This window comes from Larimichthys crocea, chromosome II, assembly GCF_000972845.2.
Source record: "Larimichthys crocea isolate SSNF chromosome II, L_crocea_2.0, whole genome shotgun sequence".
Classification (NCBI taxonomy): Eukaryota; Metazoa; Chordata; class Actinopteri; family Sciaenidae; genus Larimichthys; species Larimichthys crocea.
The window spans coordinates 5350918-5371334 of NC_040012.1; the positions used below are offsets into that span (position 1 = coordinate 5350918).

The following is a 20417-nucleotide window of genomic DNA, read 5'->3' on the forward strand; positions in this document are numbered from 1 at the left end:
TCTACGAACATATCGAACTCCATCTTAGCGTTTTTCCAGCCTGTGGTTCAGGAGGCAGGGCAGGTCGTCGTGGTTCAAACCCCGGGTCAAAGTGTGCTTGTTGGCTTGCATGGAAGCCGGTGCCATCAGTGTGTGAATGGGTGGATGACAGATGTAGCGCTATAGAAAATAGAAGTTAACATGTAGATAAATAGATTACTTATTAATCCCAGAAGGAAAATAGGTCCTCATAGCATTCTGGTATATTTGAATACAATAAAAATATATAAATTATGAAAATATAATAAAATACTAAGGTAGAAAAAATCAAAATAAAACACAGAGGGACATGGACACCTAAAAAACACAAGATAAATAGGTAGATAAAGTGCAGTGGCAAGATGATGGTAATGTTATTGTTAATAACTATATAATATTTTATAATTGTTCATCCATATTAACAATTACACTTTATATGACAGAGGTTGGATATGTGCCAATAAACTGTTTATGTGCGTAGGTTGTGTGTTGCTAATGTTCCTTTACTAATTTAAAGCCTTTTAGTAGGTTTTTAATATGCCGAGATGTCATTTGTGTCTTAAAAGCATTTTAAAGTGAATTATTTTAGGTGCTGGAATGTGTTAATACAGAATAAAACAACAAACTAAACGCCTATGGCGTGATAAAGATTTATCATGCTTTTATTGTGAAAAGCCGCGGGCCGGAATTGGCTTCGTTATCTCTCGTCACGTCGCGGACGGACGGACGGAGCTCGTCAACTGTCAACACGGAGAAAATGATACAGAGGCCGACCTTTCCCACGATATCCCGGGATAAAACTCTGTATTTGTAGACTTTCTGGTAAGTTCCAGTCTTTTGTTTTGGTGGGGGGGAGGTTGTCTCACCGTTAGCCTATTAGCACGCCAGCTAATGGGGGATAACGGGTTAGCCGCTTAGCTGTAACAAGGCTAACATCTAGACTTACTTACAACCAAAGCTCTGGATTTAATCACACTTTAGGGTGTTTTTACTCCAACACAGTGCGATAAAAATGTCGCTTTGTTCGCCCTGACGTCTTCAGGTCACAGTGACAGACTAACTGACAGCTAATAAACAAGGCAGCTCCTTTATTCAGAGACGTTACCGGGCAGACAGAGGCGGTAATGTCTTCATCGGTTACAGAGACAGAGAGAGAGCCGGCTTATGTCAACTCAAGGGCAAAGATTTGTGACAGCTGGAGCCAGGCTTAATGTTGTTGTGTCATTGCTGTGATATGAGCATCGATAACAGCTGATGCACAGCTGAGGGCGTGCGCATGCTGTTTAGAAACAGTCATTATGTTACTTACATGTGCAGCAATGCATCGTGACGAAGCTGACAGCCTACAGGAACAATACGTCGGATGTTTTACTGTATTAAAGGTCCAGTGTGGGGAGATCTAGCTGTGAACTTGCAGCTTGCAACCAAGTGAACACTCCTCACCTCATTCAGCAACCCTTCCAAGCTAGTGGGGAAGTCTGGTATGAGATGGTCAGAGAGTTTGTGTTTGGTTTGTGCGCTCTGGGCTGTCGTATTTTCAGTGGTGATGCAGTTGAAGATGTTGATACTGTCTTAGTTGTGTAACAAATGTATTACAATAAGTTCAGTATCGTAATCAAGTAAAACGTTACATGGAGAGCCCCAAGCCGATTAATGAAAAACTGCGGGGCAAGCCCTTATATACAGTGATGGTTATGCTCCCAAAACTAGTATAAATAGTATAAATCTGTGTAAGAGAGGGACAGAGGAAAAAGAGAGGCCCCTCTCCCAGGATGCCCTAAAAGATGTCCCTAAAACCTTTGACCTGATCTCTCCCTTAACCACGTCAAAGGAAACCACATGGGACCCGAGACACCCCATCCCACATGACTCTTTTAACATACATTGTAATACATAAATTAACACACTTGACAGTGGCGCCATCCTGGCGGTTCTTTGGTACTCCTACTCAAATAACCTCAAAGTCCAGATGGACCAAAATAATATCTATCAACACAGACAAGTGTCTCAGTGTAAACCATTTGTATATAATAGTACTAGTATTAGTATGTTACTATGCATCTATGTGCAGACACCTCTGGGCTCCTGTAGAAACATAGCAGACTCCGTAGAAGGGGACCCGCTTCCTCTGTAGATAAAAAGCTCATTCCAAGCTGACAAACATATAACAAATCTTAATTTCAGGTGGTTATACACAAATCAAGTTATTCTTGAGTAGTATATAACATATTTAGCCAATCAATTCCCCTAAATCTTACATACCGGACCTTTAACTCATAAAATGAACATGCTGTGTCATGCTTCTTGACAAATTACTACAGTCGTTATGTTTCTTGTCTTGAAATTTGCCATGTCGCACACTGTCTGTACATGTCGACGCTCCGGTTTGCCAGATATGAAACCATTGTGTGCCACGTTGCCAGTCCTGCCTCTTCCAAATAAATCTGCAATTCAGGAACTGACGATACAAGTTTTAAAAGTCAAATTCTTTCCAATTGTTCAGTGGGAGACAGGTCTGGACTGCAGGCAGACCCGTCTAGTACATGTACTCTTTTATTACGATGTTGTAACACGTGCAGAATGTGTCTCTGCATGAAATAAGAAAAATCAGAACATCACGAGGCGGCATATGTTGCTCCATAACTAGCATTAATGCTGCCTGTCTGGCCAATCTGGATGTGTCTGACGAAAACAATTTAAAACGTGAACTCGTTGGACCGCTTTCCGTCAGTCAGTCTCAGATGTTCTGGTCCAGAGAAGTGTGCAGTGCTGCCTGGGGGGTTCAAGGTCACGGACATTCACTGTTTGGGTTTAGGCCTTTCTCTGATTCTCTGAATCTTTGAATGATATTCTGGATTGTAGACGGTGAAAGTGGTGAACCTCGCCTCATCCGTGAACGACTGAGCCTCTCGAGGATGCCTCCTTCACACCCAGTCACCTGTTACCAATAAACCTCTTTGAGTCTGCCATCTTGAGATGATTCTGTTATTGTTGCTCACTTCTCAGTTTCAGTTCCAGTAATCCCACATGTTTGACCTTAAGGGACCCGCTGAGTACGCTCACCAACACTCTGCTTCACACTCAGTCATGCTGTCACTTCACACATGGAAGCTGCCAAGTCTAACACAGTCGCTGTATGTTTTCCACTGAGTGTAGCATTTTAACCAGGAATTGTTCTCATGGCTCTTTGCTTCTGGTTTTGTACTTTCAGTCTGTGTTTACATCGGATTTGAAGGAGGGATGCCGGTGGAGAGTGGGAGCAGCGCTGCCGCCCGCCAGGCCAAGCAGAAGAGGAAGTCTCACAGCCTGTCGATCCGCCGGACCAACAGCACCGAGCAGGATCGCTCCGGCCTGCAGAGAGACATGCTGGAGGGACAGGTGACGATTCACACAGTGAAAATATGCAGAGAAACTCGCCTCGTCTCCGACCTGTCATCATTAGCCTGCTACTGTCAGCGCCCATAAGCACTCCAGTTGTAATCCTAAGCCAATTAGGTTTAAATGCATCCATTTAGAGTATAATGCTTTATGTTGTTACGTGTGTTAAGCATGTCATAATTACTGCGCGACTGCTATAAATCTAAAACAGATGGATCCAGAACAGACTCGGGCATTTGCATTTCGCTCAGGTGGATCAATTCGATCAGTGGTGCTTATTCCTGTTTTTTTCTAGGAACGAGGGTTCAGCTCGGTTTCAATCGGGCCAGCTAAAGGGGAAGTGAATACCTCCTGGGATGGAAACACCATTACCTGGAGTCAATTCTCTAAAAAGATAGTAAACCAAGACAAAGAGACCTACTGAAATAAGGATGTTTGTCCTTTTCTTTTTCTACTTTGCTATATTCACTTTATTTGCATTCAAACTCTCCTCCAATTAGTTTTTGTAACACTTTTTAAATGTTTTTTTTTATATTTTATTTGATGTTTTCACGTTTTATTGGGTATTTTTAACCCTTATCTGAAACAAAGTTTCAGATTTTGCGTCATAAATAGTTGAATTTGCACAAATGGTAACAAAATCTTCAAGTTTAAGGGAAGATGAATTACCTTCTGTCGAGTCAAAGCCTCAATAACTATGGCTTATTATTAAACATGCTTCACAGTGAAACACTGAACCTAACCTGATATAAATCTGCATTGGTGTATTATTCCTGAGTATACCTCTGCAGTAACAGAATTTAGACATTAAACCTCTGTTTACATTCCCTGCACTCAGGGCCTGTTGATAAAGGAGGTGCTCAGGTGTAAACAATAAACTCCACCTGTGGTTGAAAAGTCTACGTACCTTCTTACATTGGATTATTTAGAGTGTTTTTATTTCTCCTGATGTTTAAAGGAAGTTCTACAATGCTTCTCTTTTAGTTGCTTGACTATTTATAAATACACTTGAAATTCTAATTTAATTTAATTTAAGTGTGTTATTGCTGCCTTGTCAGCGTTTACAAGTTTTTCTGGGTTTTGGCTGGTTTCAAGCAGTTTTCTAACCAAACGTGGTGCCAGCATTGTAAATCCCTTCCTCATGACTTTTTTGTTTTTTCACTCTGGTCCTTTTTGGCCCCAGTCCTCTGATAATCTGGAATCCCTCATGAGAATGGAGGTAAGTTTCAGGTGTTTAGCTCTCCATGTTGTGTAACTCCCCAAATAGTTTCTAGAGCTAGCTTTACTCATGTAGGTTTAGGTTTGATTAGTATTTAGAGGAGGTGAAAGTCATTTCTCTATTTCATATCCAAATATCTCCCCCCCTTAAAATGTGATATTCTTGACTATTTGATGCAGTTACATCCACACTGTCCTCTTACAAATAAACCAAGGTCACGTGACTCACAATGAGCTTGTTCATTGGACAGTTTAGCAACACGAAGCATTAATTGCACAGTTTTTTACTGACTCAAGACCGTTCTCACCGTGTACGCGGTATTTTTCTTCTCCCCCTCCGGTTTTAAAGTGAATCTTCATTTTGAGCATAAAAACATGAGCAGAAAGTGAAATGTCTGCATCTTCAGCAAGTTTTTATGCTTTGTTGAGGAAGATAATTTGATGTTTTGATAAAAATAAAATGCAAAGTGCAATGGAAACAGTGCTTAGAATAAATTGTGACGTACGTACACAAAGCATGTGACTTCCATTTTCCAAATTTCCATAAAAAAACTGCAGTACCTGGAAAGAACCCACACAGAACCAGACTGGGTTCAAAACAGTAACCTTCTTGCTTCGAGGTGACATTGCCAACCACTGCACCACCATGTCTTTATTGATTACTTCTTCCTCAGTGGTTTAATGACATCTGAATGTAGAGTTAGCCCCACCAACTGTTTGGTTGCAGATGCGTCATTTCTATATTTATGTCCCATTATGAGCCATGATAACACTTCAACACCATTGTCATAGAGATCTGGGATATTTGCTTATGAAGGGATCAAGTTTTGTGGCATCCGAAGCATTCTGTGTACGTTTGTCCGAGTAGTATTGACCAGTCGTGTTTGAGACAGGAGAGTAAAAGAGGAAGTGGAACTCATCGGCTGAAACACAATCTTACCTAAGAGTGAATGTTTCTTTCTCGTCGTTCTCAAGTTACTAATCGGACTGCAGAGGAAGTCTCGGCTTGTATATCTGTTATCTGTTTTCCGGATATCTGCTGGCTAAGCCCAAAAAAACACTTGGCTGTTTCCCCCAGAGACTAAATCGTCATCAGACGATGGCCGATTGGTTTCAGGATTGATCTGGAAGTGGATTGGCTCCACACATGCTTTTAGAGTTTGATGTCCTTATATTGTCACTGTATGTCAGGCCTTATGCAACATACAAACATATGTCATCATGTACCTTCCCCCCCATGCTGCAGCCTTTATTCTCTCAACATCATCCCGTGAATGCTTAGAGCACGCTTGACTGATTTCTTTAGAAAGCATAGCCACGAGCGGCAATTCAGCCCAAGCTGGAGTGCAGAGCATTATGCAGAGCTCACAGCACTCAGGTACAACGAGGGCAGCTTTGAGGAGAGACCGACCACTTCCTGCTTGTGTCTTGACCACAGGCTCTATCACAGCACGACTGTCTGCAATAAACTGTTTGCGGTGGCATCAGTGCAGAAATGTTTAAACTATTCACTCACTGTTGTAAAAGCCAACTCAAATGTACTGTCATTATTTTTAGTGTTTATTTTGAAAGAGTTTAAATTGAAGGAACAGTAGTTGCAGTGTTTCATTAATAAGCTGACTTATTACTGAAGAGTCTCTCAATTACTGGTGACTAAATATGGAAGTCATATTTTCAGTTTCACCAACCAAAACACTTTTAAATGTCAGTGTTGAGCCCAGAATCAGCAACTTATGATCATTTTCATCCCATTTTCTCTTCACTGTTAAATAAAACATGTTATGTGTTATGTAAACATCGCATGGTGGAACATTTGAATCGATGTTTTGTGTTGACACCATCGCATCCTCTCTGCTCTGCAACCTTTTTCACTGATTCTTTCACTTTATCGACTCTTTCCTGTTTGAAAACATGAGTTCGCTCTGATTTCCTTCCTCAATGTTGTTATTGTAACAGGAGTCTTCTTCTTCTGTCATGTCAAATGGGAAACTTGCATTGTGTAAAGGCTTTAATATACAGAACTGCATCACCAGCATATCTAACTGTGACTATGTCTGTACACGTATACAAAGGACTGAAATGATTAGGTGATTACTCGATCAATAGAAAATAATTTGAAAACAGTTTTTGCTTTTCTTTGTCATAAATGACACTAAGTAGAGCACATTTCAGACAGATTGTTACACATTTTTCAGTATTTTCTGACATTTACAGAGAAAACTGTCAATTAAACGAGACACTAATTGGCAGACCAATTGCTAATTGCCCTGCATACACACCACAGCTAGTCCTCTGCTCAGTATTTAACTGAAACAACAGCGATAAACTCGTGTTTGTTTCATGTTCTTCTTCTCTTTCCCTGCAGGACTCCAAACTGCCGCTGTCTCTGAGGAGCAATCTGCTGGACCTGTTCAGTCAGATCGAGAGAGAGTTTGAAAACCTCTACATAGAAAACCTGGAATGTAAGTCATCGCGAAGGTTTTAACTGTGAAATCACTTGTGTGGTTACGTTGGTCCAGTCTTTAGAGATTTCGAATTTTCAGCTGAACACCTAACCTGTTGTGATCATGGCGGTGTTGATGGCAGGGAAACCTGTGTTGACTCAAATAAAACACTTCATGATCAGCGCAGGGTGCACTTGTTCTCGTTGCTGTCAGTCTTTTAATATGTGGCCTGTTTGCCTCTCAGTGCGCAGAGAAATCGAAACGCTGAACGATCGTTTGGCTGCAGAAGGACAGACTTTCGAAGGGGCAGATTTAGCCAAAGGAGCTCTGAAAACAAAAGGTGAGACACAACATCTACGCTAACCTCTTTAGCTGTGGCCCATAGCTGCCAGTAGTTCCTCATATGACCCCGAGTGGTCCATAACCACGGTGTTCAGACACGAGCGCTGAGCTTGAAGCCTGGAAAGTTGGATTCTTACGTGGGTTAGGTTTAAACATTCTGTGCTCATTTCTGTGTTTTTATTAAATATTTATATCTGTCTTATTTCTGACGATCCACAGCAAGTCACAGTACCAGCCAGCTGTCACAAAAACTAAAGACGACCTACAAGGCTTCCACAAGCAAGGTAAATACTGTCTTATTTATTTATTGCGAGTCCAAAGACAAAGGAATAATCATTCATAAATGTATAAATCATTGAAGTCTGCTTGCATACTGTAGGTGATATTTATTGGTTTAATCAAAACATTGTTGAAGATGGTTTGAGAAAATGTTGATTTTCAAAAACTATCCATAACTTGTGTCATGGAAGGTGAAAATACAAAATCTAAAGAGGCTTAAATCGGCTTCATTGCTCGTCAGTGTTACCATCACATGTCTTTTGAATGTTAAAGAGAAGAACTGCTGTCTTTTTCCACCTTTTTGCTCGTAGCCGCGTTCAAACTCTTGCCATGCCAGAGTAGGTGGATCCCGCAACTTCAGCGTAACCAGTTGGGAGTTGTGGGGTGGAGACTCATGGGTAACTTGTTGATTTCTCCCCCTGTGTGTGCCAATATGCATGAACAGCCCAGCCAGGGGGTCGACACTCCCTCCCCAAGAGACTTGGTCATTCAAATGTAGGAGTTTGAGCTTTTCTATCAGTTTCTGTGTGAGATAAAATTAAAAAAACAACAACTTTATTATCTCACTAACAGGCTTTTTTCAGTTGCACCTTCTTGGTTTTTGATTTTAGCCACTTGTCGACATTCACATAATGGTACACTACGGAGACATCTTTAACATGAAGCAGTTGTTACCTCAAAATGCCTTTTGTGCCTTGATTAATAAAGTACTCAAGGTGGAGGAGCATTTGTTGACTGCTTTAGATCCTTGCTCAGTTAAGGCAGAGTGTGTGGTCTGCCGGAAAATGCTCAGCCATATCAGATTGTGCTTTTCTTATTAACCTTATTGGCTGTATGAAATTTATCAGGTTAAGTGGATTTAAGGGGTCAGTTCTCTGAACATCTCTTGCAAAAAAAAGGTTGCAATTGGCAGCCAGTTTGAGAAAGTGGCAACCAATTCTTTGTCTTCACTCGCCATCAGTGGAAACCCCAAAATAAATACATCTTTAAAGGTTCAGTGTGTAACTTTTAGGGTGATCTATTGTCAGAAACTGAATATATCTATAACTGTGTTTTCAATGATGTATAATCAACTTAAAAGACTAATTCTGTTTTTATTACCTTAGAATGAGTCTTTTATATCTATATTTGGAACAGGCACAGTTCTGGCTAACTGTGTTGTGTTTTCTTAGAAGTTTGAGAAGTGAGGTGTAAGCGGGGGGTAGTACACACTGTACCTTTTAAATGACTCAAAATATAAATGTGACTAAAAAGGGGAACATTATTTTGAGTTTTGGGAACTGAAACTTGGCAACCACTCTCAAAAAATAGTGCTGAGCTTGATAACTCATATAGCGATATATTGGGTCATAGTGTTTTTCATAGAAACACATGTTGGATTTGGGCTATTATAGGGTTGGAAGTTGGAAACCTTTCATGGAATTAAGAGGAATTTATGGGAATAAATGAATTGGGAATAAACCAACAAAACTGAAGGTTGGTTCCCCAGCTCAACTTCCCATGGAAAGTTTCTGGAAATTTGCCAGAAATATACTGGAAATTTGCCACCTGGTCTTTGAGGGACATGTTACAGTCGAATAAATAAACTCTGGTGGACAAAGTTTCTAAATTACCTCAAACATCTTTGGTAACTTTTGCAATTGTTTCCTGAACTAAGGCAGATTTCACGTACTGTGTGTTGATTTTAAATATCCATCTTTTAATTCATTTATCGATCATAAAACAAGCAACATCTTGATGTGGCTATGGCAGACTGCACACCGAAGCTGCATAGAGCATTAACTGCTGCGTGCGTTAGATTTACTCCTCAGCCAGTGACCTAAAGCTTATGTTGCGGTGCTTTTTCCTTAAACCTTCCAGCCCCTGTTGCTTTTTTTTTGTTTTGTTTTTAAGTGTTGCATCAATCATTCAGACACACAAATCACCGATCACCCAGATTCAGCTTTTAACTAAATTTACGCGCTGCATTACATGACAAACTTGGCCAAATCATGCTACGCTGAACAAAAACTCCACGCTGTTTTTACCTGCTAACGACCAGCCAACTCTGGTTCCCACCATGCTTAGCAACAGTATTTGTCATCACGTCTTCAGTGTCGGTTTTATCTGTTTTTATTCTGACCATAATTTATTGATTTCATATCGTTTTGAACAGAAAAGAAGAAGTGACGGAAATGCTCTGTTCTGTGTGTAGATGAATGATTCTCTATGCTCTCCTGCTTCCTTTCAGTTGGAACTTATTTAGTGGTCTGTGTCCAAAACGAACCAAGAGTCCAGTTTGTATCATCCCCATCTTTAATGTAAACACTTTGACCGATTCTTGATACAACTGATATAATAACAACTGATCGATTTCTTCTGCCTCACCGTAACTCAGTATTATTTTGCCCCCTCTTCCCCCACGTAGATTTCTCTTTCTTTATCGCGGTTTTGCATTTATAGTAATCCTGATATGATACTTAATGTGTCTGCATCTGTGTTGATACCAGGTCTGGGTTGACTGGTCATTGATGGTTTGTTTTAAAGCACTCAGAGCATCAGATTTCATGCCTAGCATGTGCTCAGACAGCTTAAAACAAATACCAATAAAGATTTATTTTTATTTTGAGAAATCCTCCTGAAACCCAGGACTGATATGAATAACGCTGTTGTCAACCAAAGCTTCTTAGCCCTGGCATACTACAAGGACCCTGCTGAGCAACTCCTCAGTTCTGCTGACCCGCTTCCTCCCTCCATCAGACCAGGGTTCCTACACAGCTTTGCATAAGTCTGAACAATTCAAACTGGATCATTTCCGGGCTTTAAAATGTTTGTGAAGTGAGCAACAAGTGTGAATTTGTGAACCAGTGTGTCCTCAAAACTTTATTGATTTGATTTAAACATTTAAAGTCACCAATTTGACCCCAAAAGAAGTCACTAAAAAAGTGTGCAAATGCTTGAACGTGTCACTTGAATCGCTCGACAAAAACACGTAGACGTAGAGTGAAATGTGTAGGAACCCTGTGAGGTTCAGCACGTGGCGTGGTCCCTCCGATTTCCTTCTGTGTTAACGCGAGTTTGATGTCGCTGTCAGATTGTGTCCAGTTTCAAAGCGACCACGTCCAGAGCGGTGTGCCAGCTGGTCAGGGAGTATGTCGGCCACAGAGACGGCATCTGGGACCTGAGCGTCACCAGGACTCAACCCGTGGTGCTCGGTACAGCGTCTGCAGGTACTTCACTCGCTTTCCTCCCCTCAATTTTCTTGTTTTGTTTTTTGGCCTCTAACACGTCTCATTATTCTGCTCTTTGCATCCTGATGTTGAACGATGATTTATGTTTCTTCTTTTGTTAAATTAAATGTCAGAGTATCTCTTTATTTTCAATCCCCGCAGAGAAAACAGTTAATTTCACGCTGGACTTACCTCATGAAGTTAAATCCTGAAGTTCTGTACACATCAAATCGTAAAAATTGTTAAACTCTATAAATCTAATGTTTTGTTTTTTCCTTCTTTTGTGTCGTTAACGTGTGTGAGCAGACCACACTGCGATGCTGTGGAGCATCGAGACGGGAAAGTGCCTCCTCAAATACTTGGGCCATCAAGGATCAGGTAGAGATAGAAACGTATATTTTTGAGAGTAAATCTAATTCATTAATATCGAATATATCGAAACACACTTCTACATCCACAGTGTCTTTTATAAAGTGATGTAATGCATCTACGTCTCTGTCTCCACAGTCAACTCCATCAAGTTCCACCCCACTGAGCAGATGGCTCTAACAGGTAACGATCCAGATCCAGTTAAAGTTCTCGGTGGTAGCGGCCACATCACTGGTTTATTTACGGCAGCATCTGCCGTGGTCACAATAAAATCTGCACAGTTGTCCCTATATATCAACTTGCACACATTCAAGTGAGAGTTGGACAAAGCTGCAAAACCTCTTGTGTTAAAATGAAGTTGTAAACAGCTAGGAGAGGTGTGAACACATCAACATTTGACTCACTCTGCCCTGAAGATCTCGTCATTTGTCTTTTTGCCTGTCCTCCTCAGCCTCTGGAGACCAGACAGCTCACATCTGGAGGTACATGGTCCAGCTGCCGACTCCACAGCCTGTCGCTGACATCAGCGTAAGCGTCAACTGGTTGAGTTTTTTTAACGAGTTGTTTGGACCTTTATGGTTTCTTAAACTTTATCCCCTCGTCCATCCCGACATGCAGCAGACACCCTGCGAAGACGACGTGGACTTTTCAGACAAAGACGAGGCCGACGGCGAGGTCGAGGGTCCGAACGACTGTCCTTCTGTCCGTACGGCGGTCACCACTCTGCGCAGCCATCAGGGCGTGGTGATCGCTGCCGATTGGCTGGTGGGGGGCAAACAAGTTGTGACGGCTTCGTGGGACCGAGCCGCCAACCTGTACGATGTGGAGACGTCAGAGCTCGTCCACTCACTCACAGGTAGGATAAAGAAATATTACAGCTGCCAACATCTCTGAAGCTGATTTATTTACATGGTTTATCTTGTTTGTTCATTTGACATGATCAGAAATGTAAAAGGTTTTTAACAGAGTTTGATGGATCAACTGCACATCGATCGTCGTATTTTCCATTACAGGAAAACTGAGCGTCTCTTCCGTTGCTGTTCGTGTTAGTCATCGCTGGCTGTCCTCTCTGAAATGTTCCCTCAGGATTGTTCCGGTCATTGTCCCGGTCATGCCAATAATAATACCGGTTGTGCTATTTAAAGAGAGTAAACTGAGGCACTGTCACAGACGACCGACAAACCAGCACACGAGAACTCAAACCCAAGTCGACCCACAAGCCGGAGCCGGCTCTCGCTTAGCTGCTGTCGACTCCTAGTTATTATTGAGTTACATTATGATTGAGTAAAAAAGTGTGTTTGTGTGTTCAGGTCATGACCAGGAGCTGACCCACTGCTGCACACACCCCACCCAGCGTCTGGTGGTCACATCGTCCAGAGACACCACCTTCAGACTGTGGGACTTCAGAGACCCGTCCATCCACTCTGTCAACGTGTTCCAGGGACACACTGAGTCAGTCCGACACACTATATAGAATATATACTAGATAAATAAGTCTGCCTTATTTATTATTTATCGTGTTATTTAAGAATTGTGTTTAGAAGAGACAAAACATCTTGATAACAGAGCCTCCTCCTTCATCTTCATCTTCAGTCTAAACAATCCTGTTTTTCTTCCAGCACGGTGACGTCTGCCGTGTTCACGGTGGGAGACAACGTGGTGTCCGGGAGCGACGATCGAACCGTCAAAGTGTGGGACCTGAAGAACATGAGGTCGCCCATAGCAACCATCCGCACAGACTCCGCCGTCAACAGGTCTGTGAACAAACCTACACATGAAAACACAGCGTGTGTGTTCACGTAGTGACGGACACCAAGAAGAAGATAGATGATTTTATATCGTTTACACGGTTAATAATCAGCTTTTTTGTGAACCAGGTGTAGGTAGACTATGGTGCTGAAGTGATAATCGAACCACAGAATAAAACTGTAGTCAAGAATCAATGATAGTTAACTATCCAAAATAACAAATATTTGCTGATTTTTAGATTCTTAAATGTGAGAATTTTCTGTTTTTCTCACTGTTGTCGGGTCCAGGATCAGCGTGTCGGTGAACCAGAGAATCATCGCTCTTCCTCACGACAATCGGCAGGTCCGGCTGTTCGACATGTCCGGGGTGCGACTGGCTCGACTCCCACGAAGCAACAGACAGGTCAGTCGGTGCCTCTGATTGGCTCCTCGCAGATCATTCTGTTGTCATGACTTCGCGTGTCTCCGTCCTCGGTGTTGAACAGCTGCTGTGTTGTCTGTCGTGTTTCAGGGTCACCGGCGTATGGTGTGCTGCTCCGCCTGGTGTGAAGACAACACCTCCTGCAACCTGTTCACCTGCGGCTTTGACCGGCAGGCCATTGGCTGGAACATCAACATCCCCGCCCTGCTGCAGGAGAAATGACCTCCACCTCGTCCTGCTGTCACCTCACAGTGATGAAACTCCACCTAAAGTCTGTTGTGGGAGCATCAAACGCTCACATCCTGCAGGCTTAAAAAGGCGGCTGTAAAAAGTTTAGTTTGATGCTTCTTTTTGTCACGTGTCGTAACCGATCTCTCTCAACGAAAGATAAACCTACAGACCTTTACCAGCCGTCTTTTGAGTCTGCAGGAGGTCGGTGTTTGACGCTTTGAAGCTCCCTGAGGTCTGACCTGCTCCAGACTGAGGGGCAGAGAAGAAAAAGGACTTGCGCTCGCTGTCTACTGAATCTGTCACGCTCTCTAACTCACCATGCCGATATGTTTTAAAAAGCACATAGACAAGAGTTAGAGCAAATCTAATCTGTGCCACTAACAGCAGATTTTAATGCTTTAAAGGAAAAATCCACTAGTTTTGTATCACGTTGGTGCTTTTCAGGAGTTCATCTGTGACTATTTACCTTCTGCTTTACTTAAACCTCCTGATGTCTATGATTGGCAGCTCAAGAAAGAAGCACACACGCTCTTTTCTTTTGACGTTTTCTGCTTCTGGTGACAAAACATAAAGTGTTTTAAATTGTGTTTGGCTAGTTTGATGTTAAAAGTGGATTTTTTTTCCTCTTGAATTTCATTCCAAAATGTTTTGTTTGGTACTTGAGATTCATTGCTTAAAGGGCCCGTTTGGGTGTTTTGAAGTGGAGTCGTACGAGGTGGCTTTGCATTGTCGACAGCGGTCAGCATGAACCCGGTTTGAAGAAACAGAGCTATGAACTGGACAGGGTCAGCAGAAAAACATATTTTAGCCACAGTAAAAAAATCTGTATCTGTTTATGTGTACGCTTTATTACGAATATTTTCACCGCTTCACCTCGCTGTTAGAAAGCCTTTTTTAACCGTGGAGTTGCTTGGTAGAAATGTGGTAGTTCTGCAGTTAGAGCCAAAGAAAACGCCATCTGACGGCGAGGTGAAGCGGTGAAAATATTCTGACTATAGTCTACACTTAAAAGGTGATTTGTTTTTCTGCTCCATGCCTTCTTCTCCAATCTGGGGACTGTGCATCGCTATGTCACACAACTCCACTCCAAAACACCCGACCTCTCCCTTTAACGTCTGTATTAAACATAATGCACCTTTTTGTTTGGAAGAAAAACAGCAGTTGTTACTGCTTCTGTAAATATTCAACGCAGTCAGAAGCTGGTGAGTTTCAGCTGGTAGGATTGTTGTCTGCACGGCACGTAACACCGTAGCACGTAAGAGGCTTCATGGTCCTGGTCTGCAGTAAAAATGTGTGTGCTGGCAGCAGTGTTAGTACTAGAACAATTTCTCTCCAGTCTGGATGTTGTGAGCTCTAAAAACAGTCGAGGTGTCGTACTTCGTATCACGGTCCTGCGTGGCTTTCAGACTGAACCTACATCTTCACGTCCAGGCCTATAAATCCATGTACACCCTTGTGTATATATCGACGTGTACTACGTGTAGGTTACGGTCAGGTTTAACCTTCTAACATACGAAACTTAAGTGGAGTTGTACAGTCTGCTCGCTTTAGGGTTATAAATTCGATCTATTTATTCCAGATTTAATAGAATTTGTCTTTTTGAAGTCAAATTTTTCCATTTTAGATATATTCAAAATTGTTCCATCCATTTAGGTCTGCAGCAGCTTTGTGTCCTGCCTCTGTTTCAAAAACAAAACTTGTCCCAGATAAAGGAAATATTCTTATTTAGTATTGTCTTTACTCCAACAGAGAGAGGGGGGAGAAGAATGATCAAACCAGGTTACAACAAATAAATTACTGTTAAAATAAATGTAAATAGAACCTGCTAGACCTAACCTGTGTGTTTGAAATGTTTGAGTTCTGTCTGAAAGTCGTCCAGGATGGTGATATGTGTGAGAGCTACTGAAACTCCTTTTTCCTGCTCCCAGTGTTGTGGTTTCTCTCCAGTACTGACACTGGTGTGTGTTACAAACTGAATCTCCTCTCTCATACGTCTGCTTCGTCTCCTGTGTGGAGACTTCAGTGTTTTTGGGTGTTCTTTATTGACTGAAACGTCTACAGTGTTGGTCCCAGTTGTAGGTTTTCTCTCCTGTTACGACCTCCCACATGATCTTTAATGTGACTGGTCACTCTGCTCACAGTGTCTGGATTTTTGTTTCTGTAAAGCCATGAACCAGCCACTGTGTGTCTAGTAGACAAAAGAAGTCGACTCCCTGCCACGTTGACACTTTATAGAGGCTGATAAATGTGCAGACATACGGCACTCTGTTTTGTACTGAGACGTGTGCAGGGAGAGAGCGGGATCTCAGTGTTTGTGTGCGCAAATGAATTCTTTAGCTTCTAAGAGTAACACCTGTTGAAATGGTTGCTAGGCAGGGCTGGGTACCGAGAAGGACTAGAGTATACACTCAAAGCTCTTTTCACTGTAGACACTTTACCTGGAACCGTTTTAGAAAATAAGAAACTTCAGCTGTGATTTGACCGGAGGAAGTCTAAATGTATTTTTCAGGTTACTGATGTGTAAAAAGTCCCGGGTAGCACTTTACGATGCACCCAAGCCGTTGCTGTAGTAAACTCGATTACTACAGCATACGGGAAGCGAGAGCTAGTTGTGACTAGTATCAATATTCGGGAAGCGTTTTGTGATGTTTACTGAAATTAAAGTATCGACTTTGTGACTCGTGAATAAGAGAAACAAAACTTTTTGCTAATTGATTCAAGGATCTTCTGCACCGAATCAAGCAAATCAACAAACAGTTAATTGCTGTAGGGAGCTTGATCAACTGATCATTTTTAATGCAGTGAGAGCACCATGATTATCTGTGTTTCAGATATTAATCCATGAACATGCATTACCTTCATTATGACAGGCAGCAAGAATAACTTTAAAAAACTGGCAGCTGCTAGTTGTAAAGTTTCTCAGCTTGTTAAATAAAGTTGTGCACTTCAGTTACAGTCTGCAATTTAAGCAAGAATAATAAAAATAAGATAATAGTAAGTGAGAATCTATTGGTTCCATTTTTTGAGCTTAAACTTGCAGCAACTTATTCTGCCCAATTTTTCCAACAAGGTTTGTTGTGGCACGATAAAATCTGTCTTACACTGTAATAAACTCTTGGTACTGTAGTGATCATTGGACCAAACTCCCACCAAGCCTGTAGAGTCCTTTTTAAAGTAGAGAAAGTGTGACGAGGGCTTTATTAAATGAACTCAATCATTGAATTAAATCGGACATATTTGGTAACTTAAGGCCAACATTCGCTCGGACGCCCAGCCCTGCCGTCGTACCAATACTTGACATGATTGTAAATGAGTTAATCGCAGTGCCCTTTAGTCATTAGTGTTGAAACACTGTTGTTGGGGATTCTTGTTACGGTACTTTAAAACAAAAAACTAGTGAAATCTCTGAAGAGTGTCGTGATGCGTTTGCTGTCACCCTGCTTTGCTTTCCCACTGCCACTAAAATAACTCTGCCAAAGCTGCATTCAAGTGAATGGGAGAGGCTGTAATGATGTGTGTGTGTGTGTGTGTGTGTGTAGGTGTGTTTGAGATGATTTCACCACATCACAAGAACAAAGTCTGTGTGTCCGTGTCCGTTTGTGTGGTGATAAAAATCAACGTCTAAAATAAAACGTGGTTAATGTTGTGATGACGGGCAGTTCGAGGTTTTTCGACTGCCGTTCAACCGTCGTACTTCCGTCGTACTCAGCATGTGTGCAGTAACACGACGAACAAGCACAGTTCATTTCAAACTGATCGTTTCTGAGTCTAGCTTTAGATTTGTGAAGCTGGTTTGTAACAAAAAGTGTTCTTTCAAACAAGTACAGTGTCATGATGAACGTTTCTCCCTGCGGTGGGTGAAAAGCACATTTTTCTTTGGTGAATACCCACAGTTATGTGTTTGGTAACACTTTACAGCTGCCTTTTTGCAGTGTATTAATGTATTTCTAATATTAAAAAGTAATTATAAACACCATGTTTGTTCAAATAAATTGAATTTTGACAGGTGTATAAACAGCACAATTACATTTAAGGTCAAATAAATGTAGATTTTCACTAAAGTGATGACAGTACTTGCCAAAAGGCAAATGTAAAGTGTTGAACTCCGTAACATTTGTATCGTATAAATTGTAATATATGAAGAAAGTAGCTGGTTTGGCTGTATAGTGTATTTCAGCTGCAGCAGTTTTATTAGCCTTTGTAACTTGATGACATGATCCTGCATTTACTTTGTTTTTATTTTGTGTAAATCTTTTTTTGCTTCATGATGGATGATTTTAGTTATTCTGCCGAACGCTTTACATTCACATAAGACAAAGTTTATTTTGTCATTTACACCAGGGATGGCGAAAAAAACGGTTTTGCAGTCTGATGCAAATGAATAATTAAAAGTAATAATAATAATAATTAAACATGTCAGCTGCAGACTGAACTTTCCTAAAAACAAGAAGTCTGTGGAGGTTATCAGTCATCCAGCTTTTTGAGGAGAGTTTAATCTGAGGCAGGTCGACTTAGTTGTAGATCTGTGAAGACGTCTCAGTTCTCCTCTGAGAGGCTTCTCCAGTTCTGACTGACTCATGAGGAGATCTGAGTATTTAGCCTCAGCAGGATCGTAGAGTCAGCCATAGTTTCCACCTGGTTCGTTAGTGGTCGTTGTTGTTGTTGACGACTGTCGTCAGGGTCGTTAAAGTCACTTGAGTTCCAGTGTGAATGATGGTCGTTGGAGTCCAGGTGACCTGAACGACTGTCGTTCACACCTGACCTCAGGTGACTTTAACGACCCTGACGACAGTCGTCACAACAACAACGACCACTAACGAACCAGGTGGAAACTATGGCTGACTTAACGATCCTGCCTAAGCTAAATACTCAGATCTCCCCATCAACGTCTTCACAGATCAAGTAGAAGAAAATATCTTTCTTGCATGGATTTATTTATATTACTTTTCAGGTGTTATATTTTTCACTTTAGTCTGACTACCTGACAAAGTTCCTTCAGTGATTCGTGGCTTTATTTTCTCTTTATTTAAGACAATTAATGTATTTTTCCTCAAATCCCCTCGATGAAACAAGTCGTCCCTGGTTTAACTGACAAAACGTGTTTGTGTGAATAAAACTTATAAGCCGTGTGTTTGTATGTGTGTGTGAGGATGTTTGATCTCTAGTTTATCCAATGTTGTTTTCTCCCTTGCGGACAAATTTCACTGCACTGAGCCACTCTGCCGCCACGTCCATAACTCACCTGTTTTAACCGAGCGTTCACATCGTAAACCAGATCGCATCATCACTGAGCATCGACCATCTCAAATCCACCGTCGTGAAGCCTTGTTAAACTGTGGCTCCTTGCTGTTAACAGTGTTTTGTGTGATCAAAGTGGTTGATGTGGAACAACAAACACCACAGTTCAGTTCTCAGAAGAAATAATAAAAAAAAAAAGATGAAAACTTGTTGGACTTGACAGCAGTTTTGTGGATTGTAGCTGTGTAATAAGGAACAAGCGTCTGCTTGTGGAATCAGAATAAACCATTCGTGCTGTTTGAACGTTTTCAGTGTTTTTTTTTGGGTGTATGTTATTGTCTTTAAACTCAGTCAGCTGTACGCTACCTGCTGAGTTAATGATGAAAGTGATGTAGTTGCTAAGGAGTCGGTGGAGACCAAACCAGAACTAAAAGTAGACCGAATATTGGATTTAATTTGTGTCAGCTGGTGCTGGATGTAGAGGTGGTCAATTCTGCTAAAATATAAGCAAAAATACACAGTACAAGCTAAAATAAGTCAGTAACTTGTATTTATATATACTTTACGTGTGTTTTAATTCATTTTGATTCTTTGAACAGTGACAGCCACACGTCTTGTACCAAAGCACTCCTGCATTTCAAGTTTAACTGGAGACACAAGGTTTTCTGCACATGTATAACATCAATATAGTGTATTTTAGTGTTTCGAAAATTTCTAATTTTAACAGGCTCATTTATTTCCGATAAATACATTTGTCATTATGACATCTGTCACAAAATGACGATGCTGTGACCCTGGAAGTGGAAGCAAATATTTTCACACACAGATTTGAGCTTTGACTCTGATGTGATAAGTGATACACAAACACCAAAACTAACACAAATAAGAGGATTTATTCCGAGTGATAAAAACAGTCATGACCAATAGAGACTACATCCATTCTGCATACCTAATCATAAAAGTTTACAGAGCATTCAAACCAGTGGCTTTCAGTAGAAGTATTTTTTCACATTCCTTACCTCAGAAAACTTTTCTATAAGAAGACACACTGACTACACAAGAATAACGAATTTTTATGGAAATAAAAGCCTTTGGGATATTTGTAACTAAATTAATTGTTTTAAGCGATAAAAGGAGAAATCCAGAGGACAAAAATGAAGAAAAACAGTAAACAAACAAAACCCCCACAACTTGTAATGCACACAATGTCCCGCTAGGTGGCAGCGTGACCACAATCCTGAGCCTCATATACACTCTGACACTGTTCACAATGCAGGAAGGTGGAAAACTTTAACAAAATTCAACAGGCGAGACTAAGTTACATCAAATTATTCAAACACATTTTCTAAAAACTAAACAAACAAAAAACTAAGCAATAAATTAAAACATGACTTTCAGTTCGCTCATGAAGGAAACCTGTAAAAAGCAATACAACTGATTTTGCTTCACGGTCCATCGATATGTTGTATTAATCACATTCTGGGGGATATACATCTGCTCACACACTCACACATTGTGGGCA

General features: G+C 41.1%; 1 protein-coding gene across 1 annotated transcript; it reads left to right on the forward strand.

The window, feature by feature from the left end:
• Positions 1-702: 702 nt before the first annotated feature.
• LOC104935538 (WD repeat-containing protein 37) lies at positions 703-19195 on the forward strand. Its single transcript, XM_027289566.1, has 14 exons — positions 703-840; positions 3230-3396; positions 6980-7076; positions 7303-7398; positions 7620-7684; positions 10753-10888; positions 11195-11266; positions 11396-11440; positions 11709-11785; positions 11876-12113; positions 12568-12709; positions 12877-13011; positions 13294-13408; positions 13517-19195. The coding sequence occupies exons 2-14, from the start codon at positions 3259-3261 to the stop codon at positions 13646-13648; spliced, it is 1488 nt and encodes a 495-aa protein (XP_027145367.1). The 5' UTR covers positions 703-840; positions 3230-3258; the 3' UTR covers positions 13649-19195.
• Positions 19196-20417: the final 1222 nt, after the last annotated feature.

Coding starts and splice junctions, on each gene's coding strand:
- LOC104935538 (XM_027289566.1), top strand. CDS start 3,259: ATGCCGGTGGAGAGTGGGAGCAGCGCTGCCGCCCGCCAGGCCAAGCAG. Junction 7,077..7,302: donor CTACATAGAAAACCTGGAAT/GTAAGTCATCGC, acceptor TTTGCCTCTCAG/TGCGCAGAGAAATCGAAACG. Junction 11,786..11,875: donor AGCCTGTCGCTGACATCAGC/GTAAGCGTCAAC, acceptor CCCGACATGCAG/CAGACACCCTGCGAAGACGA.